This window comes from Hyperolius riggenbachi, chromosome 6 (assembly GCF_040937935.1).
Source record: "Hyperolius riggenbachi isolate aHypRig1 chromosome 6, aHypRig1.pri, whole genome shotgun sequence".
Classification (NCBI taxonomy): domain Eukaryota; kingdom Metazoa; phylum Chordata; class Amphibia; order Anura; family Hyperoliidae; genus Hyperolius; species Hyperolius riggenbachi.
Window position 1 is genome coordinate 162623217 of NC_090651.1, and position 26763 is coordinate 162649979.

The 26763-nt window shown below is 41.6% G+C and overlaps 1 protein-coding gene across 1 annotated transcript in view; it reads right to left on the reverse strand.

Annotated features, from left to right (window-relative positions):
• TPR (translocated promoter region, nuclear basket protein) overlaps window positions 1–26763 on the reverse strand; it is a 191083-nt gene that overhangs the window by 10245 nt on the left and 154075 nt on the right. Inside the window, exons 41-49 of the mRNA XM_068240152.1 lie at window positions 22811–22942; window positions 21507–21591; window positions 19584–19762; window positions 16770–16838; window positions 16547–16638; window positions 3428–3528; window positions 2809–2904; window positions 2474–2630; window positions 1037–1155 (exon numbers count right to left, since the gene is read on the reverse strand). Coding sequence (XP_068096253.1) covers window positions 1037–1155; window positions 2474–2630; window positions 2809–2904; window positions 3428–3528; window positions 16547–16638; window positions 16770–16838; window positions 19584–19762; window positions 21507–21591; window positions 22811–22942 — 1030 coding nt within the window. The remainder of the gene's footprint in view (window positions 1–1036; window positions 1156–2473; window positions 2631–2808; window positions 2905–3427; window positions 3529–16546; window positions 16639–16769; window positions 16839–19583; window positions 19763–21506; window positions 21592–22810; window positions 22943–26763) is intronic.

Consider the following 26763-nt stretch of genomic DNA (forward strand, 5'->3'; position numbering starts at 1 on the left):
GAATTTTGACCCGGCCCTTGAACGGAAAAGTTTGAGGACCCCTGCTCTATATTATACTAGACAAAATTTGGATAGACTTATGTGGTTTTGATTATTCTACTACTGTTGCACATCTAAAAAAAATTGTCACAATCTAAACTGGTTACATCTGTAATGCTGGGAATACACGATGCGTTTCTGCAGCAAGTAGATGGGTTTGAAAGATAATTTCTGACATGTCCGATCTCCCGTTCGATCGTTTTGCCACTCGATTTCTTATAGAAGTGAATGTAATAAGATAAGAAAAACGAGCGGAAGAGAATCGAGCAGCAAAAACGATCGAACGGACAACCGAGCGGAAGAAATGCATCGTGTATTCCCAGCATAAAACATCGGTTTGGAAACTCTATTTCTTAATCCCATATCAGACATCTAGTGACTTGTACAGCAGTAGGCTTAAAGAGTAACTGTCAGGCTGCAGAAGCTAATTTAAACCTCTATTCTCCTGTGTTAAACAGTTTAGAAGGAAGCCCAAAAGCCATTAGTGAAGATAAAAATCTCAGTTACCTTTGATGTGTGCTTATCAGCAAGGCTGTTAAAACCCAAGAGGACGCAAGCCGCATACTATACTGCAAAGCATTCTGGGGCCCTCCCCTCGGCTGCTAATGAGACGTTACAGCAGCTTGTAATCAGTCCAGCGCGTAGCACTGATAAATCTCCGGGCAGAGTACACTGCAGGAGGCAGCTATTGTTCCTAGCCACATGGCTCATTAATATTCACTGCACACTGTGTTCAAGTACGAGCTTTTCTGTGATCAGGAAGCAGGCAGGACATGACGACACATTTGACAGAAAAACATGGGGCCTGCCATGAGCTGTCAGGAGCATCTATCTCTGCATATACTACATACAAATTCTGTGAAATCCAAACGTGGACAGTGAAATGCATATGTAATGTAAGTACAGCCAATCTTTAGCTACTGATATATGTGTTTATTTTCTCTGAGACCTTATACCTAACAGCTCCTCTTTAAGTTATTTTGTGAATAAAAAATACCTGCAGGAGAGGAGGAACTAGGAGGATCATGGCTTGTTGAAGGCAAATCCGTTTCGGAGGGCTGGGCAGTTTCCGGCTCTTGCCGAGTTTCCATTTCCAAAGCAGATTCTGAGCCAATTCTAGAAAGGAAAATTGAAGGCTTGTAAAACGTATTTGCTGAACTACTAGAGTGGAGGAACAGAGACCAAATTGTGAATATTGTTGAGCAAAATTTAAAGAGACACTGAAGCGAAAAAAAATGATATTATGATTTGTATGTGTAGCACAGCTAAGAAATAAAACGTTAAGATCAGATACATCAGTCTAATTGTTTCCAGTACAGGAAGAGTTGAGAAACTCCAGTTATCTCTATGCAAACAAGCCATTAAGCTCTCCGACTAAGTTAGTCGTGGAGAGGGCTGTTATCTGACTTATTATCTCAACTGTTCCTGGACTATTTACTTTTCCTCTGCTAGAGGAGAGGTCATTACTTCACAGACTGCTCTGAAAGACTCATTTTGAATGCTGAGTGTTGTGTAATGTGCACATATTATAGAATGATGCAATGTTAGAAAAAACACTATATACCTGAAAATAAAAGTATGAGAATATTTTCTTTGCTGCTAATCTTCTAGTAATTATTCATAGTACACAACCAATTCACTATATCATATATTTTTTTTTCGCTTCAGTGTCTCTTTAAACAGAAACTAAAATTAAAGTAGAACTCCAAAATAAGTAAAATAATGCATTAAGTATGGTGAGTGGTAAGTAATGTGGGTGCAATAAAAAGGGTTTCTTGGATCCTGTGTGAAGAAAAGAAACAAAAAAAACCTCCAAAAACTGTAAAGAGATATTGATATATGTTTATTTTGTATCTATAGCTTTGATTTGACCATTACGTATTTAAAAAAAAAAAAAAATGAATGAATGCAAGACTCTCAATGATGGAATGTAAAAAAAAAGTTATCCCAGTCGATGTCTGACTGGTAGACCGCTATAAGAAAAAAAGTTACTAAAGGTGGTTTCTGCCAAAGGGGAAATTACCAGGCACCCCATATGTCCATTCTTACTCTGTACAGCTCCACAGAAAATGTTGGCTCTTTATAGATCAACTAGTGACCTTAGCCAGTTTAAAAACGGGCTAGGTCTGTCTCCGCACGCATGGGCGCACCTGCCTGTCGCACGCGCGCGCACCCGGCCACACGCTCGCCTGGCTCCGTCCTCCTGCCTCTGTGAGGCTGGGTCCGTGCTGCACACCTGCGCAGTAGCAAAAAGCACGGACCCAGCTACACAGACAACTGTATGCAGGGACAGTTGCCCATTATTATATAGGATAATAATACTGTCAGGGGCACAGCACTCAGAAAAAATTTTTGCAATGACCTATACAGTGGCTTGTGTGGAGTTTATTCCATGAGATTTAAGACTTAGGAACATCCTGAAATATAATATTACCCTTCAGATTCCGGCTCTACAAAGACCTCATCTCCTTCATCAGCTGTTGCAGACTCCACTGTAGCAGAGACATTACCAGTAGAAGTTGTGACCATTGGAACAGACTGAGAAGCATGATCCGAGGTATCAGCAACGGGGATTTCAGCAAACACAGACACTAGGAGAAACAGCAAACACACATCAATACAAGCTTAGTAGGTTAAAATAAAAGGTTCTCCTTTATTTAGATATACAAATTTTCTCCGCCCATAGAATGGAACCCCAAATTAGTAGACCAACATTAGATTTAGAGTTGACAGAAGATTCAGACAAAGTGAAGTAGAGCACTGCCATACCTGGCGCTGCAACTTGCAGTGGAGTAGTTGGAACACTGCGACCACCTGGTTCTTCTTCATGTGCAAGGAACAGGGGCATTTCATACATTCCCAAACCTATAAAAAAAAAATACCATACCAAGGAGGTATTATTATGAATTAGCAAGGTGTTGCCTTCCTTCATAGAGGCTTGTTTCAAAAGTATTTGTAAATCTGAATTTACTCCCGTAAGCAATATATCTTAACTTTGGTTATATTGGATCTAAGATTTTGATTACCTGTGCGTCTACTGTGAAAGTCTTACAACAGAGGGCCATGTCAGTAGTATGAAGTAGAACTAGGTCAACAATGGCATCTTTTTATGAACTCCCAGTTAAGGTCCACGCCATTATTAATCATGAAAGTCTAAAAAGGGCAATGAATGGCACCATCTAACATGGACCTCAGCTTGTCCAAGTGTGCGGAATATTTTTTAGATTTTCACAGCATATGAATTATGATTGTTCAGTATAACTAGATGACGAGTCATACAGTTTAACAGTACTAAAGAACTCTTACATGGACAAAAAGATGAACAGAAAAAAAAATACAATATTTGGTCCTCAAACAAATGCAAACCATGAGAATACTAGTGTCTCACCTCCTTGGGATGCCAGCTGGCCAAGATCAGAGTGGCTAGAGCTTGCCATATCTTCTGGAGGACCAAACCGAAAACGAGAAACCCCAGCAACCTGCGGAGAGCTAAACACATTCACAAACATTGAGAAGAGGATAAAGAAAATAAAAATGAAAAAGCCTAAATATGGTAGAACCTATTCGTCCTAGGGCGAATAGCCTCACGGAGAAACGCTGCCTATTCAGTCAATAGACTTCCAACCCGAATCGCACGCTGGTTCGATTCTGGACAGCATGCTGCAGTTTTCCGTAGCAGCATGGGTTCTACATTTGTTCGCAGTGGAAATTACCCCTCACCTTATAGTGGCCAAGTTGCACATTACCTCATACAATTATAACCTTTAAACCAGTTATATTTATGTACAGTGATGTGAAAAACTGTAGTAAAGAAGAAAGATGCGGTCCGCAACACCTCTCCACAGTCTTGTAGTTCATTTAGGACGTACCCTCACAGCATTTAAAAAGAGTACAAAGCTTTGTACTCTTTTTAAATGCTGTGAGGATACGTCCTAAATAAACTACAAGACTGTGGAGAGACGTGTTGCGGACCGCATCTTTCTTCTTTACTACAGTGTCCAGGCCTGGCTGCCTATGGTCCAGCACTGCCTTCCACAGTGCAGTCGAGCGGTTGTTTCCTGATTGCCTACTCCGATGTGAAAAACTATTTGCCCCCTTCCTGATTTCTTATTCTTTTGCATGTTTGTCACACTTAAAATGTTTCTACTCATCAAATACCATTAACTATTAGTCAAAGATAACATAATTGAACACAAAATGCAGTTTTAAACGATGGTTTTTATTATTTAGTGAGGAAAAAACACCTCCAAATCTACATGGCCCGGTGTGAAAAAGTGATTGCCCCCCCCCCCTTGTTAAAAAATAACTGTGGCTTATCACACCTGAGTTCAATTTCTGTAGTCACCCCCAGGCCTGATTACTGCCACACCTGTTTCAATCAAGAAATCACTTAAATAGGAGCTATCTGACACAGAAGTAGACCAAAAGCACCTCAAAAGCTAGACATCATGCCAAGATCCAAAGGAATTCAGGAACAAATGAGAACAAAAGTAATTGAGATCTATCAGTCTGGTAAAAGTTATAAAGCCATTTCTAAAGCTTCGGGACTCCAGCGAACCACAGTGAAAGCAATTATCCACAAATGGCAAAAACATGGAACAGTGATGAACCTTCCCAGGAGTGGCCGGCCGACCAAAATTACCCCAAGAGAGCAGATAAAACTCATCCGAGAGGCCACAAAAGACCCCAGGACAACATCTAAAGAACTGCAGGCCTCACTTGCCTCAATTAACCGGTTCAGCGCCGCAGTGCCGAAAATCTCATGCATCCGAGCAACGTTCACCTCCCATTCATTCGCCTATAACTTTATTGCTACTTATCACAATGAATTGATCTATAGCTTGTTTTTTCCGCCACCAATTAGGCTTTCTGTGGGTGATACATTTTGCTAAGAGCCACTTTACTGTAAATGCATTTTAACAGGAAGAATAAGAAAAAAACGGAAAAAATTCATTATTTCTCAGTTTTTGGCCATTATAGTTTGAAATTAATATACGCTACCGTAATTAAAACGCATGTATTTTATTTGCCCATCTGTCCCGGTTATTACCCCATTTAAACGATGTCCCTATCACAATTTATGGTGCCGATATTTCATTTAGAAATAAAGGTGCATTTTTTCAATTTGCGTCCATCACTATTTATAAGCTTATAACTTTAAATAATATAATAACATATTCTCTTGACATGCATATTTTAAAAGTTCAGACCCTTGGGTAACTATTTATGTTTTTTTTTTTTTTTTTAATTTTTGTTTTTTTTTATATATAAAAAGTGTATGTGGGTAATTTTTGGTGTGGGAGGGAAACTGCTAATTTTAAATGTAAAATAATGTTTTTTTTTTATCAAAAATGTATGTGGGTGCAGTTTACTATTTGGCCACAAGATGGCCACAGTGAAAAAAGTCCTAGATGCGAACCAGCTCGCATCTAGGAACTAAAATGCTGAGGAGTTGTTTCCTGGGGGCAGAAATACCACGCTCTCTGGAGAGAAAGCGTCGGTATTTCTGCGGGGAAGTTAGATCGGTGAATGGGAATTATATTCCCATTCACTGATCGGGGGGCTAGCGGCGGGCAGCGGGAGCGCGCGCGGGGGCGCGCCCGATCGCGCGCACGAGCCGGCGGCAGCACCAGTGCCTATCTGGACGAGGAAACTCGTCCAGATAGGCCGAACTGGTTAAGGCCAGCGTTCACGACTCCACCATAAGAAAGAGACTGGGCAAAAATGGCCTGCATGGCAGATATCCAAGGCGCAAACCACTTTTAAGCAAAAAGAACAGTAAGGCTCGTCTCAATTTTGCTAAAACACATCTCAATGATTGCCAAGACTTTTGGGAAAATACCTTGTGGACCGACGAGACAAAAGTTGAATTTTTTGGAAGGTGCGTGTCCGGTTACATCTGGCGTAGAAGTAACAGCATTTCAGCAAAAGAACATCATACCAACAGAAAAATATGGTGGTGGTAGTGTGATGGTCTGGGGTTGTTTTGCTGCTTCAGGACCTGGAAGGCTTGCTGTGATAAATAAAAAACCATGAATTCTACTGTCTACCAAAAAATCTTGAAGGAGAATGTCCGGCCATCTGTTCGTCAACTCAAGCTGAAGCGATCTTGGGTGCTGCAGCAGAACAATGACCCAAAACACACCAGCAAATCCACCTCTGAATGGCTGAAGAAAAACAAAATGAAGACTTTGGAGTGGCCTAGTCAAAGTCCTGACCTGAATCCAATTGAGATGCTGTGGCATGACCTTAAAAAGGCGGTTCATGCTAGAAAACCCTCAAAGCTGAATTACAACAATTCTGCAAAGAGGAGTGGGCCAAAATTCCTCCAGAGCGCTGTAAAAAACTCGTTGCAAGTTATCGCAAACGCTTGATTGCAGTTATTGCTGCTAAGGGTGGCCCAACCAGTTATTAGGTTCAGGGGGCAATTTCTTTTTCACACAGGGTCATGTAGGTTTTGAGTTTTTTTTTCTCCCTAAATAATAAAAACCATCATTTCAAACTGCATTTTGTGTTCAATTATGTTATCTTTGACTAATAGTTAATGTTTTTTGATGAGCAGAAACATTTAAGTGTGACAAACATGCAAAAGAATAGGAAATCAGGAAGGGGGCAAATCGTTTTTTCCAGATCACTGTACATTATAGGGCCAAGCTATAAGAACAGCAGCTGCAGTGACAAACAACGATACTATCCACCTGTGTCTATTTATTATGCTGTTCCAAAATTGAAGCTGTAGACAAAAGTAAAAATTGTGATAAAATGTCACTATTTTAATGTCCGTTTAATGATAGATACTTACAATCAAGGGTAGTAGAGCATTAACCATAGCAGCTGCTATGGGCCATGAAGCAAGCTGGGGTCGGATGTGTCTCTTACCGGTTTACTTTTAATTTTTATACTTCTGTGTAAATCAGTGACTTTTGCTTATAACAGAAATTATGTGAGATAAATGTAGCATAGGGTTTGGGGAAATTAGTGGGCACACAAAGACGGTGAGTCTGTGGGGGAGGAGATAGATATTCGTATCTTTTTGGCCTACGCCCTGTATGCATTTTGTAACTGCGTATTGCCAGATCCACTCATATCTATGGGGAGGTCTGGAAGGGGCAATCAGAACCTGGGCTGTGGAGTCTGAGCAATTTTGGGCACCCGGAGTCGGAGTCGTTGATTTCATAAACTGAGTCGTCAGAGTCGGATGATTTTTGTACAAAATCCACAGCCCTTTTAAGTATTAGACTAAGGAGTCGGAGTCGAGGAGTCTGAGTCACGGTTTCATAAACTAAGGAGTCGGAGTCAGAAGATTTTTGTACTGACTCCACAGCCCTGATCAGAACTATGCAACAGGGTCGAATGACTTGCTTGCAAGATACTTCAGGCAGGGGTGCAACTAACTAAAATGGCAATCTCCGTGGATTTAAAACAAATCAACCCAGCCCAGAATTAAAAGACCTTGTATCCACTCCAAACGTCACCCGCTCAGGTTTGCGGTCAAATGCAACAAGCTACAGATGTTTACGCCAAACTGGAATATGAAATCAGCATAATCTAAAACTCAAAGAATTAATTTGTGTTTCAAAACAAAGGCCTCCAAAATCATTTTTATGGCCTTCCATAAAAACAATTAAGTGTAAAGTTTTTAAATGCATATAGAACAGTACATTTCCATTAACTAGCAATGCAAAAGTTGTCATTAGCAGGAAAGAAGTATTTAAATACCTGGCTGCTGGCTCCCCAGCTCCATATGCCTTTGAGACTCCTCCCCTCATTTCATATTCACTAACCAGAAAGTCAAGAAGGAGCTAGGGATAGCAGCCAGACTTTCTCGGTAAGCATAGATCTGATCCAACCTATCTGCTCCTGAGAGATTAACCCTGTGCTGTGACCTAAACAGGGCCGGTTTAAGCAACAATGGGGCCCCAGGGCAAAATAAACCTGGGGGGCCCCCCCCAACATATACCCCGGAACAAAAATCGGCATTAGGTGACCTTTTTTGCAGCTGGTATAGTCAGGGTGTGAAGTCCCAATCGGTCGGAGCTCCACATTCTGGCTATCCCAGCCTGCATGGGGGACAAGGGGTTAAAAAGTTTCAGGAGGGGGGACCCCACAATTTTTTTAAAAAAAAAATTCCCACACTCTAAACATAAAAATTTTGGGGGAAAATAGGAAAAAATGCCAGGGATCTTCATGCAGCTATATTGTGGCTGTATAGCGATCCCTGGCTAAAGCGCTGCGGCTGCTTATAGACCCCCTGGAAACCCCGTCAGGAAATGTATTGCGCTTTCGCTTGATGCATGTAAAATTACACTACCGTTAGGTTTGCTACTAAAAGTGACATTTACCGCATTTAAAAGTATACTTTTTTCCTTCGAAACTTTAAAATTGATTTTCTCAAAAACTATAAGGTCTTTTTGAAAAATTGTTTTTTTCTTCTTATTCCTAATGATCTCCTTAACATATCCTGCAAATTTAGGGTTTCTAGCATTTAAGGTGGATTTGCTATTAACCATTAAAGTCGGCAGGTTTTTAAATGTGTATTTTTTTCCTTTGAAACTTTAAAATCGATTTTCTCAAAAACTATAAGGCCGATTTGAATTTTTTTTCCCTCTTGTAGACACTGGGGGCCCCTACAAGCTCTGGGGCAGCTGCCTACTTTGCCTCTATGGTAGCGCCGGTCCTGGACCTAAACTGCAGCACTACAACTGATAATAGAGGGAGAATACATCCAGCACTGCAGGAAGTGTTTATTGGATAGAACAAAGAAAGTGTCAAGAGTGCAAGTTAGCGTGAATTGCATTGGAACGTACGTTTTTAAACGTATATTTTTGTTTTCTTTTCCCTCCAGTTTGCTTAGCAGACAGGCAATTAGCTAGGGGGAGGGATTAGCTATATCACAGGTGAAGTGTAGGCCGAAGCCCTTGTTCTGGTGGAGGGCTGATTTCACTTAACTGCTGGGAACTGTGAGCACTGATTATAATACATTGCGGTTTGTAAATTATGTTTTGCTGTTGTGATATCTGGTGGATTGTGTATTGCGGTTCATCTGATACCTAGAGCAGCAAGTGTCACTTTTTAAACGTATATATTTTTTTCCCTCCAGTTTGCTTAGCAGACAGGCAATTAGCTAGGGAGAGGGATTAGCTGTAACAGGAGGTATTTCGTCAGCTTCAGGACTCAGTACCTGAGCTTGCTCAGTCTGTGGCTTGCTCACTAAGTGGCTTCGACACAAGTGGTATGGGCATTAAAGGGGAACTGAAGAGAGAGGTATATGGAGGCTGCCATGTTTATTTCCTTTTAAGCAATACCAGTTGCGTGGCAGCCCTGCTGATCCGCTGCCTCTAATACTATTAGCCATAGCCCCTGAACAAGCATGCAGCAGATCAGGTGTTTCAGACTTTAAAGTCAGATCTGACAAGACTAGCTGCATGCTGGTTTCTGGTGTTATTCAGATACTACTGCAGAGAAATAGACCAGCAGGGCTGCCAGGCAACTGGTATTGCTTAAAAGGAAATAAATATGGCAGCCTCCGTATACCTCTTCCTTCAGTTCCCCTTTAAAAACAGGCGTTAGAACACAGGCACAAAAGGGGAGCAAATACTTTAAGTAGCATGTAAGGGCTATTAAAAAGAAAAAAAAAAAAAAATCCCTTCAACAAATATTGCGTTTTTTTTTTTTGCATTGGTTAGAATGTGCTAGGCACGTAGTGGCGTAGTCTAAGTTTTGAGGACTCCACCCCAACTTCACTCACTCACCCTCTTCACTCACTCTCCACCACCCCAGCTTCACTCACTCTCACACACCCCAGCTTCACGCACTCTCCTGTCTCATCTTTTACCACCACAGTTTACTTTAAGTAAATTTTCCCCACACAATAGTCATGTTGGAGAATGCAGTACAGTGTACATCCTGCAACATGTATGCATGCCTTGATCAGCAGATTGAGGGTGTTTACTGTTGCCCTGGGTGTGTGCGTGTTGCTCAGTTAGAGGCTGAAGTCCGAGAGCTAAATGAGCATCTCGCAACACAGACGCATATACAACATGAAGAGCTTGGATCTCACGATCTAGACACTGGAGGGAACCGGTAAGGATGAGGTGGGTAGAGTACAGCCGGAGCAAGAAGCAGAGGTAGACGCTAGTTGGGTCACAGTTAGAAGGGTAGGGGAAAAAGTGGCAGGGAGGCTAGTCCCGAGTTGTACCTCCCTAATAAGTATAAGCATACATAAGTACAAGTGTTTGCGTAATATCGGGGAGGATGACTCTGGAGTAGCAATGCTGCAGCAGGATGTGTCCCTTAGCAACCAAGGGGCAGACTGCTGTAACGAGAAAGGGAATAGGAGTGCAGCTAAGGCTAGACAGATATTGGTGGTAGGGGATTCAATTATTAGGCACACAGATGGGGTAATCTGTTGAGGAAACCGTGAATGCCGTACAGTCTGTTGTCTCCCAGGTGCTCGGGTTCGACATGTAGTGGAAAGAATTGACAGATTATTGGGTGGGGCTGGGGAAGACCTGGCTGTCATGGTACACATTGGCACCAATGACAAAGTTAGTGGGAGATGGAAGGTCCTCAAAAATGATTTTCAGGTACTTGGAGATAAAACTTAAAGCAAGGACCTCCAAGGTGGTGTTTTCTGAAATACTGCCAGTGCCACATCAGACGGAGCTTAGGGAGTTAAATAAGTGGCTGAGAAATTGGTGTAGGAAGGAGGGGTTTAGGTTCCTGGAAAACTGGGCAGACTTTGCAGTCGGCTACAGGTTCTACAGCAGGGATGGGCTGCACCTTAATGGGGAGGGTGCAGCTGCATTGGGGGAGAAGATGGCTAAACGGTTGGAGGAGATTTTAAACTAGGATCTAGGGGGGAGGCGGGAGGGTAAAGTCTCAATATGTAGACAAGATAAGGTAAGTGGGAGCCTAACATTATGGGGGGTGGGGACAGTGTAAAGTAAGGCGGTTGGTAAAATTTCAAGTAGCCCATTTCAGGTAACTAAAATTGGAAAATGTGGTGGTAAAAATGTAAAGTGCATGGTAACAAATGCTAGGAGCCTTGCAAAAAAAAAAAGGATGAACTAGAGTGACAAAGGCTATGACATTGTGGGAATAACCGAGACATGGATGGATGAAAGCCATGACTGGATAACAGATTTAGAGGGATACAATGTGTTTAGGAAGGATAGAACAGGGAAAACCGGTGGATGGGTTTGTCTCTTTGTTAAAATGGATCCGAGATGAACTTTTACTCATTGCATAATTGTGTTCCTTTCCTATTGTTTATAGGGCATTCCTCAAGCCAAATACTTTTTTGTTTTTGTTTTAATACTCTAATTCCCTATAAACTAAACAAATCCCGCCCAGTTTTTCAGAGAGCCTTGGCAGTAGCAAGGGCTCATGGGAGCTCAGTCTGGGCAGGAGGAGGGGGAGGTATTACTAGCCAGAGATTTCAGAGGCAGAGGGGAGGAGGGAGGATTAGGTTTTCACAGTCTGAGTGCTGATAGTGCAGATAAGCCTGCTTCTGTGTAATGTTTACAAAAAACATGGCTGCTGTGATTGTATCACAGGAAGAAATATTCATATTCTATTAAAGCTGTTTGCAGCTAGATTTGCTGTTTAAACCATCTAAGCTGTACATAAGATATATAGGCAAGTTACTTGTTATAGTTAGTTTTTTCATCTCGGATCCGCTTTAAGAATTCTTTTACAGCTGTCCTGAACGACGAGATGGAGGAAGATTGTGAAGATGTGGAGTCCGTTTGGGTAAATGTTCATGGTGGAAATAAAGGTTGTCAATTGCTTATAGGGGTATGCTACAGGCCACCACATATTCATGAAGCTGTAGAACTGCAATTACTACAGCAGATTGAAAAAGCTGCAAGTAAAAATGAGGTCATAGTTATGGGCTACTTCAACTTTCCAGACATTGACTGAAGTATCTCCCACTCTGGTAAAAGCAGCAGATTTCTGGCAGCACTACAGGACAATTACTTGACTCAAATGGTAACGGAACCAACTAGGGAGAATGTGTTACTGAATTTGATCATTTTTAATAGACCAGATAATGTATCCAATGTGCAGGTTCAAGAACATCTGGGAAATAGTGATCACAACATGATCACATTTGATCTGGTGACTGATAGGCCGCGGGGCAGCGGGACCACTAAAACTATGAATTTCAGAAAAGCAAAGTTCGATCAACTCAGGCAGGCACTAAGTTTGGTGAACTGGGATAATGTACTACAAGGGGAGGACACTGAAGGGAAATGGCAAGCTTTTAAACTTATTCTCAATCAATATCGTAGTAAGTATATACCATACGGAAACAAAATGTCTAGGAATTAAAAAAAAAGCGCTCTATGGATGAATAGAAAGGTTAGAGATAAAATGAAGGGGAAAAAGAATGCCTATAAGGCCCGAAAACAGGAGTGGACCGAGGCTGCATTAAGCAATTGTAAGGAGTGCAATAAAAGTTGTAAAAATAAATTAGGCTGGCAAAGATTGAAGCTGAAAATCAAATCGCTAGGGATATCAAATCTAACCCAAAGATGTTTTACAAGTACAGCTAGTCCCCGGGTTACGAACGCCCGACTTACGGACGACCCGCCGATACGAACGCCACGACCATAGCTCCGCCCCGCTGGAGACTACCTGTTCTGCCCCGCTGAAAAGAATATGGGCAGCGGAAGGTAAATAGAGGCCTACTCACCTGATCCTCGGTGGTAGAAGGTGCCCTCGTGGTGCCCGGAAGGTCAGCAGCCCGTCCTCTCGCTTCCTCCATTGTTCCCCGGCGGCTCCTGGCTTCACATGCGGCGCATAATGACTGAATTAGGAAGCGCCGCCACTAGGGGGCTCTTCCTTATTACGTCGTCATGCGCCGCATGTGAAGCCAGGAGCCGCCGGGGAACAATGGAGGAAGCGAGAGGACGGGCAGCAGACCTTCCGGGCACCTCGAGGGGAACTTCTACCGCCGAGGATCAGGTGAGTAGTCTTCTATTTACCTTCCGCTGCCCATATTCTTCCTTTTCAACGGGCCAGAACAGGTAGTCCCGACTTACGGACAGATTCAGGTTAAGAACGAGTGGGCAGTCCCTATCTCATTCGTTAACCGAGGACTACCTGTACATCAACTCTAAAAAAAAAAAAAGAAAAGAAAGGTTGACTGTATTGAACTCCTAAAGGATGAGGGTGGGAACTCAATGGTGGATGACCAAGGGTCCTAAGGGAATTAAGCTGTTATAGATAAAACCCTTTATCTTATCTTTTGTGACTCAACTGGCAGAGTCCCATTGGATTGGTGTACAGCTCACGTTTTCCCATTATTTAAGAAGTGCAAAAAAATCAGATCCAGGAAATTATAGACCTGTAAGCTTAACATCAGTTGTATGCAAACTATTTTAGGGGTTACTAAGAGATACTATACATGACTTCATAGTAGAAAATAATCTTATTTCTCAGCATCAACATGGGACAAGACAGGTCCTGTTTGACTAACATGCTCAGCTTTTATGAAGTGAACGCTAATGTGGATATTGGGAATGCTGTAGATGTGATATACTTGGACTTTGCAAAGGCCTTTGACACTGTTCCACACAAAAGTCTGGTGCAAAAGTTGAGGATGCAAGGATTGGGGAAAGTCTGTGTGCATGGATAGGGAACTGGCTAATGGACAGAAAAAGCGTTGTGGTCAATGGATCATACTCAAAATGGGTGACTGTTAGCAGTGGGGTCCCACAGGGGTCTGTACTGGGTCCAGTGCTCTTTAATTTATTTATTAATGACCTAGTAGATGCAGTAGTAAGCAATGTTGCTATTTTTGCAGATTATACAAAATTGTGCAGAATCATCAACTCTCAGGAAGATAGGGACATATTGCAACAGGATCTGGATAGGATGGCTATATGGGCACATAAATGGCAGATGAATTTCAATGTTGAAAAATATAAAGTCATGCATTTTGGTCTTACCAATGATCTAGCACCATACAAAATAAATGGGATACAGTTGGGGACATCAAACTTGGAGAAGGACTTAGGAGTACTCATCAACAACAAGTTAAACAATCGCACTCAATGCCAAGCCGCTGCAGCTAAAGCTAACAAAATTTTAAGATGCATTAATAGGGAAATAAAAACTTGAGATTCTAGCATAATATTGCCCCTGTTTAACTCTAGTAAGGCCACATCTGGAATATGGAATTCAGTTCTGGACACCACATTACAGGAAAGATATTGCAGTTTTAGAACAGGTGCAGTGACTAGCAACAAAATTGATACGTGGGATGGAAGGTCTCACCAAGAAAGGTTAGATAAACTGGGTTTATTTAGTCTAGAGAAAAGACGCCTTAGAGGGGATCTAATTAACATGTATAAATACATCAGAGGGCAATATAAAAGTTTGGCGGATGAGCTTTTTGTCCCTAGGCCTTCTCAAAGGACTAGAGGACATGATCTGTGCATGGAGGAAAATAGTTTTAGCCATTTATGAAAGGGTTCTTTACAGTAAGAGTGATTAAGATGTGGAATGCATTGCCACAGGAAGTAGTTATGGCAAATTCTATACCTGCATTCAAAGGGGTCTTAGACGCTTTGCTTGCGTTGAAAGACATCCATGGCTACAATTACTAGGTAATGCCCAATGATGTTGATCCAGGGATTTTATCTGATTGCCACCTGGAGTCGGGAAGGATTTTTTTCCCTTTTGGGGCTAATTGGACCATGCCTTGTAAGGGTTTTTCGCCTTCCTCTGGATCAACAGGGGTATGTGAGGGGGCAGGCTGGTGTTGTACTTTGTTCTCTGTTTGAACTCAATGGACGTATGTCTTTTTTCAACCCAAATAACTATGTAACATTAAGTGCAACAGCTGAACACACCAGCCATCTCGCTTTATGTAGACCTTTTCTGAGGCTCAACCACAAGTGTAGAGAAAGTCGATACATCCACAACTTAATGGTAAGTTTCAATGCAATTTATGATGACTTGCATTCTGTGACACTTTCAACAGAAAATCTGTGGAAGGAGCTGAAGGTTGGAGTTGCAAAACATCAGCCTCAAAACCTTACTGACTTGGAGGGAATCTGCAAAGGGGAGTGAGCCAAAATCCCTTCCGCGATGTGTGCAAACCTGATGACCAACTACAAAAAAAAAAAAAAATCTTAACTCCATGATTGCCACAACTGTAGCTGCACTGCTGGCCACAAAGAATCACATCCAGGTATTCTAGATTTATTGCAAATAGTGCAGATATAACACAAAAAAATAAAAATAAAAAAGGCGTGCATTTCTAATCAATAGCCATTTATCATTTATATGCATTAAAATAAATTGGAGGATAAGCCATAGCTCTATATTTGTGACTATTTATTTGTATTGTCACTGTCCATGCATTCTTGTTGTGGAAAAAGAGTTTAACCACTGAGGGGTTTTACCCCTTGAACACCAGAGCAATTTTCACCTTTCAGCGCTCCTTCCATTCATTCGTCTATAACTTTATTACTTATCACAATGAAATGAACTATATCTTGTTTTTTTCTCCACCAATTAGGTTTGCTTTAGGTGGGACATTATGCTAAGAATTATTTTATTCTAAATGTGTTTTAATGGGAAAATAGGAAAAATGTGGGAACAAATTTTTCAGTTTTCGGCCATTATAGTTTTTAAATAATGCATGCTACTGTAATTAAAACCCATGAAATGTATTTGCCCATTTGTCCCGGTTATAAAACCGGTTAAATTATGTCCCTATCACAATGTTTGGCGCCAATATTTTATTTGGAAATAAAGGTGCATTTTTTTCAGTTTTGCATCCATCCCTAATTACAAGCCCGTAGTTTATAAAGTAACAGTGTTATACCCTCTTGACATAAATATTTAAAAAAGTTCAGTCCCTAAGGTAACTATGTTTTTTTTTTTTTTATTACAAAAAAAAAAAAAAAAAATAAATTGGGGAGTGTGGGAGGTAATGAGTTAATTTATTGTGTAAAACTAATGCATTTGTATATGTAAAATGCTTTAGGGTGTAGTTTTACTATTTGGCCACAAGATGGCCACAGTGAGTTTGTTGCTTCCGCTTACAGGAAGCACTACGAGGCTGGGAAAAAAATCACAATGATCGCGCTGTTTCTCAAAGAAGCAGCATATCATTGCAGGGGCTTAGATCAACGAACGGGAATGGATTTTCCCGTTCATTGATCTCCGAGCGAGCGGGCGGCGGCGTGCACGAGCGGTGGGAGCGTGGACAGTGGCGGTAGCGCGGAAGGTACGGATTTCTCCGTCCCTTGGTTTCTTAGGGGGGAAAAAAGGGACGGAGAAATCCGTACCGCGGGGGGTAAAGTGGTTAAGATAAATAATAAAACAAATACAGTAGGCTTGTCATTAAAATATTTATTGTCTTACGTTACAACTTTCCTCCAAGGCAGTAAAACCGACCGGTATCCTCTATAAATGTAGTTGTAGGATTTGCAATATAAAATCTATTCAACATGGGTAAAAAAAACAAAAACAAAAAAAAACTCACTGAATTGCTTCAGCAAAACCATCTGTTCGATGAGGGACCACAAGAGTTGGTGTGCTGGGAACTGTGCGGTCTTCATCATCAAAGAAGTGTTGCTGTTGAACAAATAAAACCAGATATTCAAATATTAGTAACCCAATTAAATTAAATATATCAACTAGCTTGTTCAATATTATTTTACATGGAAATTAATGTATAAAAATTAATAATTTGAATATTTGCTTACCATGCCGCCCAAGCCAGGTGTGAGTTGTAGTCCACGTCCAACTGACTGCCTGCGAGCCATCGGAATACGCTGATATATGGAAGAAAAAAAAAAAACAAAAAAAAAAAAAAAAAAACCACATGTTACTTATTTACATTTTTAAAATGTTTCAACAACATATTTTAACACATTAGAAGACTGTAAAGTGACCAAATTAAACCAAAGCAGCAAAAAAAGAACACAAAGTACAGTATCAGAAGTATCACTTTCAGTGAAATATTTTTAGTGCCAGAGATATGCCCTGGAGACTACTGCAAAATAGTAAAGTTAAAAGGGTCAGGAGAATGACCCTCCAGTCTGCAGTTTTAAACCTTCCGCTGAGCAACTTCAGATGTGGGCTGGGGCAGCATCAAACTACTTCCTGGTTTGAGTACAATATATCTATACCACTTGAAACTTCATCTTAGCCTTGGAGGCGTAGATATACGCACTCCACCAAGATCACGTGCCATGTGCACACACGCCCATCTCCACCCACTGATCGGTCAATGTGTTCCCAAAGCCAAAGTGCCTGTAATGAATGATCACCTGCATCAGCAAGATGCCGGTGGTCATTCTCAAAATTAACTCAAAACAAAAAAACAAAAAAACGCACACACAGGAATAAAGTGGGGGCATCTAGTGGCCAAATAGTAAATATACACCTACATACATTAAAAGAAAAATAAATTCCCCATAAATTAACCCTTTACCTTCCCCCATCCCATAGTTAAAGTAAAACACTGGTAAAAAGAAAACAAAAAAACATAAAAAGTTACCTTAGGGACTAACTTTTTTTTTAATATGCATATCATGAGGGTAGATTACTGTTATTTTGGCAAATAAGGGCTATTAATGATATAGTGTAAAAACACAAAAATGAAAAAAATACAACTTTATTTGCAAATAAAATAATAAAATATTGCCACCATACATTGTATTAGGGACATAATTTAAACGTAGTAATAACCGGGTCAAATAAAATGTGTGTTTTATCCACAGTAGCACGTTTTATTTAAAAACTAGAACAGCTGAAAATTGAGAAATTATTTTTTTCAAATTTTTCTTATTAATCTCATTAAAATGCATAGAGAATAAAATTATTAGAAAAAGAACCCCCCCCCCAAGAAAGCCTGTGGTGGCGGGAAAAAAAAAACAAGATATGGATCATGTTGGTGAGATAAGTAGTAAGAGTTATTGATGAATGAATGGGAGCAGCGCTGAAAGGTGAAAATTGCTCTGGAACACAACCAGTAGTGGTCACATTTAATTTGCTTTCAGATGCAAAAACTATTTTCATATTGCCTGGAACATCCAAGATGCTCCTGGTGACCACTGTGACACACAGACATATGAGAGCAAGTACAGAGAGAGTTTGAAATCAGAGTTACAATGGGATGGATGAAAGAAGTAACCAAGAGGGGTCTGAAAAGTCGGAGGTGGGTATATATTGAAAACTTTTTTCACTTTGGTTTATTTTAAGGACAGACATAATTAACATTTAAGTGTTGGGTGGCAACAGAGAAGTACTGCCAGCCAGATTTGTAAACCGTGAATATGCTGACATCACATTAACTATTTATAAGATGGCTACACTGGTAAAAAGGTAAAATTGCTGCCAACAGGAATAATGGTTAAACACGTCCAAACCAAATTAACCGCTGTAAGCTAATGAACTAAGGACAGCTATATGGCACAGTGTAGACCGGATCCTCATATCTGGTACCCTTTTACCAGTATATACTCGAGAATAAGCAGACCCCCCAACTTTTACCTTAAACAAGAATAAATGATTGAGTCTAGTATAAGCTGAGGGTAGGAAATGCAGTGGTCCTATAGCGCAAAACAGAGCATTGTTTGGTGAAGACTATTGACTCTGAGGTGGCAGAAGGGAAATATGTACAGGATACACAATCAGAGCTGACGAAGAGACAAGGGAAGTGTGGCTGGCTACGTTTTGCTCTGGATTCAGGCCCTAGACACAGCAAAGAACACACACACATATTTACACTAAACTTCTTCCTTGAGAATCACCAGCAGCAGCTACCTGAACTGTATTCACCCTGCAGACATGACAACTTACTGGAAGGGTGAAATCAGCCTTGCCCCTTGTAACAAGAAACATTTAGCCTTGTCGCACAACAAAAGTGGAGGCAGTTTTCTTTAGAGCAGAGCGACACCCCTCCCCCCCACATAAAATTAAGAATTGTATTTATATAGCGATGCTGCATTTAAAATGAACAATCCGTGTCTGCGCCGTCTCCTGCCTCCCTCCATGTGTAGAGTGCAGGTTTTAAGTTTCGGTGGCCATACAAGTTCCCTTTCGCCAGAGCGGAATACCTCTGTCTTCTTCCACCATCCCCCGCCCAAAAGTGTCAGATTGTCTGCCGGGAAATGCAGTGCACTTGCGAGTCTCTGTATCTTTGCTATGCGCCGCTAGATGTTGTCATAGCAAAGAGACGGATTTGCAAGTACAGCTCCTACTTTCATTTAGCAGTGGGCGGATGTACACAGGGGGCCATGACTCAAGTATAAGCAGAGACCCCTATTTTTGGGCCACTTTTTAGGTCTCAAATAATTGGCTTATGCTCGAGTATATACGGTAAGTAATTAGACTTTTTTTTAACTAATTATGACTATTGTAATAAAATAAATTTTCATAAAAAAACTGAACACTTTTTTTTTAGATGAGCAATAAGCTTAGTATATTAAAGAGATCAGCAATGATGGCCTAAATATTTACCTCTGTAAAGTGCTTCTTTAAACCAACGAAATTATAGAACACACTATCAGTACCTGGGAAGGTGGGCCAAGCTCTTGCGGTGGAGCATGAATTGTCAGACGAGGAGGCAGAGAGTGCTGCGGTCTTCTGGGTGACTGTGGAGGGCGAGGAGTTGGTCTGTCGGAAGCAGATGAAGGCTGCTCTCTGCCTTCTACTTGGAGTCCTGACTCTGCGGTCCCAGTGCTAGCTTCATCTGTAGATCAGAAACCAGATATTCAATTTCAGTTTTTAAAATATCTTTCTTTGAAAAACAAATTATAAAGGGGGCGATGAGCAGATTGTAAAAGTAAAGTGTGAAGGTACTGCCAAGGCCACCATGTATCACAAGATGTGTTGGCTGACATCCAACTTTTATCAACTGTACCTGCTTGCCACCTTGTACCACTTGATATGCAGTACTAAGCAGCTAATGCAGACATTTATTTACTGCACCACATCAGATATCCACTTCCTGCCTATTGCCAGCAGCACGTATGCATGTGGGTCCTGGAGCATCGCTGCAAATTGGACGTTTAGAAAAAACGTGCTATTTGTATTAATATGTGCAAAAATAGGAAATTTTAAAAATGTCCATTTTGCACTAAGTCGTTAAAGACCAGCAATTCTCTACCAATGATCATCTGATAAAAAAAATTAAACATTGAATGAGACTGAAGTATTTTCAGTTTCCATTTTCCAAGCTGCAATAATAGGTCCAAAAATGTAATATTGATATTTTTAAAGTAAATTAAGACAATTAGAGTAAGAATAAAAGTCATGAAGAAATAGCATCTTAGGGCCCATTCACACTTAAAAACGAAAAACGGCTTTGGAAGTGTAATTTATAAATTTTATTAATATTGTGTATAAGTTTATGTGCCTGTATGTGTAATATGCCTTTTGGCCACAAGATGGCGCTAGAGAACACTCCTGTTTAGGATGTGTTCACTTTTCTTTTTTAAACTTTGCTAAACTGTGACGGCTTCCTGTTTTCTGAATGGACGCGGCCGCTGGTCGCGGTCACATCCATTCATTCCAGGCATTACGATTGGGTAGAGGACTGCTCGGTCCTCTTCCCCAATCACTTAACACGGAATCCCGACGGAAACTGCGGCGGGACCGGCGCGCACACACGGGCGGAGCAGCGGCGGGAACGTGAGACATATTAAAACATCATGTTGCCGTTAACAGGCTCTAACATGAAATTTTAATACGATACATTGTCATTAACTGGTTAACTTACCTGGGGCTTCTTGCAACCAGAGTCTCTCTGTGCCCACGTCATCCTCCGGATTCTCTCTGGTTAGCAGCCGTGACTCCCGCAAATCTGGCCCCTCGCCATACCTAGATACCCCTACCTACACCTGTACCTGGCAACCTATGCCGCACCCGCTCCCCTAAACCCCCCCCCCTGAGCAGACAAAGTGCCGCCGCAAACCCAAAGTGCCGCCGCAAACCCAAAGTGCCACCGCAAACCCCCCCGGGAAAAGTTTCATCTGGATAGCGGGTCCCGGCCTGAAAAAGGTTGGGGACCCCTGCTGTAAAGCACTGCTGGAGATGTCAAAATTGTAAAAAAAACACCCTAGGGCCTCATGCACACTACATGAGATTCTGATTTCGATTTTTAAATTGGTACTGCATGCTGCGTTTTTTCTTTTGATAGCATTCCGGGAAAATCTGAATTGCAAATCAGAATCCGATTCCAATTTTCCCTGGATGCCATCAAAAGAAAAACTGAGAAAAAAAACGCAGCATGCAGTACCAATTAAAAATCGGATATTGGAATCGCATGTGAAAATCGATTAAAAATCGAACATGATGGAAATAATCGATCTGACAGTAAATCGACCATAAAATCTCATAGTGTGTACCCAGCATAATATTAATTTGCTTCAACGTTCATTCTAATGAAGTTAAGTGGCTCATAATGAGGAAGAATATAAAGTCCTAGCACATACTGCCACTTTGGGAGTCTGCAGGTCTCTGGCCACTGTCTCCGGGCCCCATGCTTTCCTCTGTACCTGGATCGGTATCATCAGCACCCTGTGAGGAAAGAGGGGAAAAAAAAAAGGTGTCATATGCCCAAGTGCCACTTGTGCCATTGAAAGTTGCCATGGTTACCATACACAATGTAATTCTATGTGTGTGTTCTCACTTGAGCATTTTTTTTATTTTTCTATTTCACATAGCATTGCATTACCAGAGCTTTTCAAATGACTAGCAATTAACCTCTTGCAGTATTAACCAGCTCTTACATGTATACTTTTTTTTTTTTTTTTTTTTAAATCAGGCCTTGGTCACGTATTTACTTAAGATCATCATGTGGAGAAAAGGGTGGCGGCAGTAGCAGAACGCAGCTTGTAAGTTGGGTGCAGGGTGGGCCGATTGAAGGCTTACCCTGCTGCCACTCAAATTCCCCGAGCATTAAATACTATTCCCCCTCCAAGTAGTAGCAACTTGGAGGGAGAAGTAATGAGGGGTCCAGCGTTTGCTGGAACCCCAAATTACCCTTGCCCACATCTTAAAAGCAGACAGTTACATAGCAGCTAGAAATAGTCAATGAAATGCAAATAATTCTGGCTTGTGTACCAACTGTAAGCAGCTTGGAACTGAGTCTTTCCAACGCAAATTCTGATCAGCATATACCATATTTTTTCAGGAATAGAAGATGCTCGGGACAAAATTATAGCAATCCTGGTGCATCCATGGTCCAAGGAGCTTCTTGTAGATGTTCTTGCCACTTCTTGTGCCTCCATGTGTCCCCCACTGTGCCTTAGTTGGCTCAGTTTCCTTGTCTGCCCTCTTGCGTCTTTCCCTGTCCCAATTTGTGCCCAGTTTGCCCCCTCACTGCCCTCTGATGTCCACCAATGCGCCCCATTTGTCCCCCTCTCAGCCCTCCTGTGTCCCCCTCTCTGCCCTCCTGTGACCCCTCCACTGCCAGTGTATAGTTAAGTGCATGCAGCAGCACACCTTATCCACATGTGGTTCCCCCTTCCTTTCTCCCATACTTTGCCAATCCCTGGCGTCTCCCACACCCTTCTTTTCATATTTTTCTCTCTATTGCCGAGGCCCCCCCCCCGCCTCCTCCCCCCCTCCCCCCCCCCGCCCCCGCCCCCTCCCCCCCCATCACACACTACAGCTCCATGATAAATGCCCTATTCCTCCCTAACTCTGCTCCTCCCTTCAATGGAGAAGATAAAGTATGGTTAGAAAGGTGGAAAAGGGGATGGAGAACAGTAGAGTACAATAGAAAAATACATACCGCTGCTTCTTCTCCTTCATATGCTTCATTTCCATCAGCACTTCCACCTTCACCATTGCTTTCATCTCCGTCCCCCATCCCAGCATTATCTTCGTCATCTTCCTCTTCATCCTCTCCATATCCTGGCATGTCCTTGGAAATAGAAAGAAACAAACTTAATGATTTTATACACAAAACTTTAAAATTGAAAGTTAAATGAAGTCCTAGTTGTCATGTCATTTTGTTTAAAGCGGATCCGAGATGAAAAACGAACTATAACAAGTAACTTGTCTATATCTTATCTAAAGTTTAGATAGTTTACACTGCAAATCTAGCTGCAAACAGCTTTAATAGAAAATGATTATTTCTTTCATTGATACAATGACAGCAGCCATGTTGTTTGTAAACATTACACAGAGGCAGGCTTATCTGTATCTTGAGCACTCAGACTGTGAAAAAAACCTAACCCCCCCCCCCTCCTCCTCCTCTGCCTCTGAAATCAATGGCCAGTAACACCTCCTCCTCCTCTTGCCCAGACTGAGCTCCCATGAGCCCTTGCTACTGTCTGAAAGTGCCTTGGCTCTCTGAAAACCTGTGGGCGTGGTTTATTTAGTTTATAGGGAATTAGAGTATTAAAACAAAAACAAAAAAAGTATTTGGCTTGAGGAATGCCCTATAAACAATAGGAAAGGAACCCAATTATGCAATGAGTAAAAGTTCACCTCGGATCCACTTTAAACCTGGGAGATAAAAATGATAGTTTTTTTGATGCTTTTCGGATTATATTTCCATAATGTTTTATAAATCACCTGTAGCAAGTAGGAAGATTAAGTGCTTTGACACTACTTCTATACATTCTTGTTCCAAGTGAGTAATTCAAACAGTTAGACCTCTTACTACTGATAGATATTCCCTATAGTCAAATTGTATACATGAACACTATCAGAGTCTTATTTTAAATATCTACTTAGAGTCTGAAGCGACTTTAAAAACAGCTTTTTAGCATATATTCTACATGGGCATGTTTGCCCCTGCTAAAACGCCGCTATCCAGCGGCTGAACCCCCCAAATCCCCCCCCCCCCCCAGTGGTGTCCGGGGATCGCTTCCTGTTGAGGCAGGGCTTATGGCTGCAGCTCTGCCTCTCAGTCTTCCTTCACTGGAGGATTTGAGGGGGCAAAGACCCCTCGTTCAGCCGCGGGATAGCGGCGTTTTAGCAGGGGCAAACATGCCCATGTAGAATATAAGCTAAAAAGCATTTTTTAAAGTCGCTTCAGAGTCTCTTTAATGATCAGATGACCATGACTTTCCAAAGGAGTGAAGTTTTGCATAGAAACAGCATGGCAATATACCCCCCCCCCCCCCCCTATGAATCAGACTTGACTTGACAGTCTATACCTTGGTATAAAATATATATATATATATATATATATATATATATATATATATATATATATATATATATAGATAGATAGATAGATAGATAGATAGATAGATAGATAGATAGATAGATAGATAGATAGATAGATTTTTTTTTTTTTTTGCCACAACCATGGGTTCCACACCCTATTAGGCCTCTTGCACACTGCAAGCAAATCAGATTCAGATTCCGCTTTTTAATCAGTTTTTACCTCCGATTCAGATTCAGATTTGCAGTGTGCAAGGAGCAAACTGCAAATCTGAATCTGAATCGGAAGTAAAAACAGATTAAAAAGCGGAATCTGAATCTGAATTGCTTGCAGTGTGCAAGAGGCCTTATACTTATACTTTTATGAGCAGTTCCTCTGCATATATCAGAGTTTGCATCTGCAGTGAGGAGTACAGTACATTAATTTGACCCATTCCCCAGTTGTTGGGGCATGTGTATGGATCCAATGTAGGACCAACATTTTCCTAGCATAAAAGCAAAGCACATTCCATAATGTCATTCTAACTATTGGCTTATTAACCACTTCAGACCTTTTTCCCACTTATGGACCAGAGCAGTTGACAGTTGAGCTATGTCCTTATTTGATCAGAAATAACTGTATCCCTACTTACGACACAGAAATAAAATGTGTATAGTTTTTTTTTTCCAAGACAAACTAGGCTTTCATTGCATGCCATTTTTTCCCTCAAACAATTTTGTTTTCTATGAATTTTAATGGGAAAACAAAAAAAACAAAAAAATTCTCAGTTTTACCAATTCCAGTTTAAAAATAAGAAGTGCTACTGTAGATTAAAAAAACACAAATTTTGTTTGGCTATTCTTACTGCTTATCACAAAACTTAGATTATGTTTCGGTCACAATTTATGGTGAAGATATTTGATTCTGAAATAATGCTACAGAGTATTTTTCACTATGAAATGAGAAAATAAAAATATTTTTAATAGTAAAAATCAATCTCATTAGCTCAGGAAACATTACCATTCACCAATTAGTGCTAGCGCTGCATCAGATAGTGGCAGAAATGTGCACAGGAGCAAGCCCAATCCTGCACAGCACTGCTTCTGCTACAAGACGTATATCTACTGACTTGTGGATAAAGTGCTTAAAGGAATACTGTGGTAGGGGGGGGGGGGGGGGTCGGGGGAAAATGAGTTGAACTTACCTGTGGCTTGTAATGGTCCTGCGGAGACATCCTGTGCCCACGCAGCCACTCACCGTTGCCCCGGCCCCGCCTCTGGTTCACTTCTGGAATTTCTGACTTTAAAGTCAGAAAACCCCTGCGCCTGCGTTGCCGTGTCCTCGTTCCCGCTGATGTCACCAGGAGTCTATAGCACAAGCCCAGTATGGTCTGTGCCTGCGCAGTACGCTGCTGGTGACATCAGGGGAAGCGAGGACATGGCAACACAGGCGCAGGGGTTTTCTGACTTTAAAGTCAGAAATTACAGAAGTGAACCGGAGGCGGGGCCGGAGCATCGGTGAGCGGCTGTGCGGGCACAGGATGCCTGCGGGGGACCATTAAAAGTCTCGGGTAAGTTCAACTCATTTTCCCCCGACCCCCTACAGTATCCCTTTAAATACCTTTCCCATAATTTTGTTAACGTGTATCTGGTAGGCCTGAATGTGCGGGCAGGAACATGCGGACTTAGTCACCAATGTAGACCATACATCTGGGGCATTTGTTGCTCCTACCCAGGTACCTTCTTGCAAGCCTAGCCAGAGTATAATATAGTCTGTAGATATATTTAAAGGACAACTGAAGAACAGGGATATGGAGGCTTCCATATGTATTTCCTTTTAAACAATACCAGTTGCCTGGCATACTGCTGATCCAATTGGCTGCAGCAGTGTCTGAACACCACCATAAACAACCAAGCAGTTAATCCAGTCAGATCTGACAATAGTGTCCGAAACACCTGATCTGCTGCACTGCTTGTTAAGGGTCTCTGGCTGAAAGTATTAGAGGCTGAGGATCAGCAAGACTGCCAGGCAGCCTCCATATCCCTCTCTCGTCAGGTGTAAGTTGAACCAGTTTGTATTTTATGGAGACTAAGTAGTCCTGCATCTTCCAAGAGATCAGTTAACTCTTCCAACCAAAGAACATCACCCTTCCACTTTTTGTAAGCTCAGTGTCCAGAGGTTCCCCTTAGATGGCAGACTAGAGTAGTTCAAGGAGATCGGAGTAGTTCCAGGGCATCGGGCAGCAAGAGTAGTTCCCGGGGGGGGGGGGGGGGGGGGAAATCAGATTCTAAGATTATGGGTCTGGGGAATTTGACTCCCATCGTATACTTGCAAGAACTTGAACAGCATTCTATTAACCAGGAAGAGTACTCAATGGGGCAGACCGACCCTCTGTGATCAAATATTGTAGCCACTTGATATGCAGTTGAGCCCATATTATAGAGTCAGGAAAGGATTGAAGATGGGGCAGACTGGGGTCCCCCAACAGTCATGTGAAGTGGAAGAAGTGATCATCTCTAAAGTGTACCAGAGGCGGAATGTCTGCCATGATTTAGACACAGAGGAATGTTCGTGATATCATCACGTCT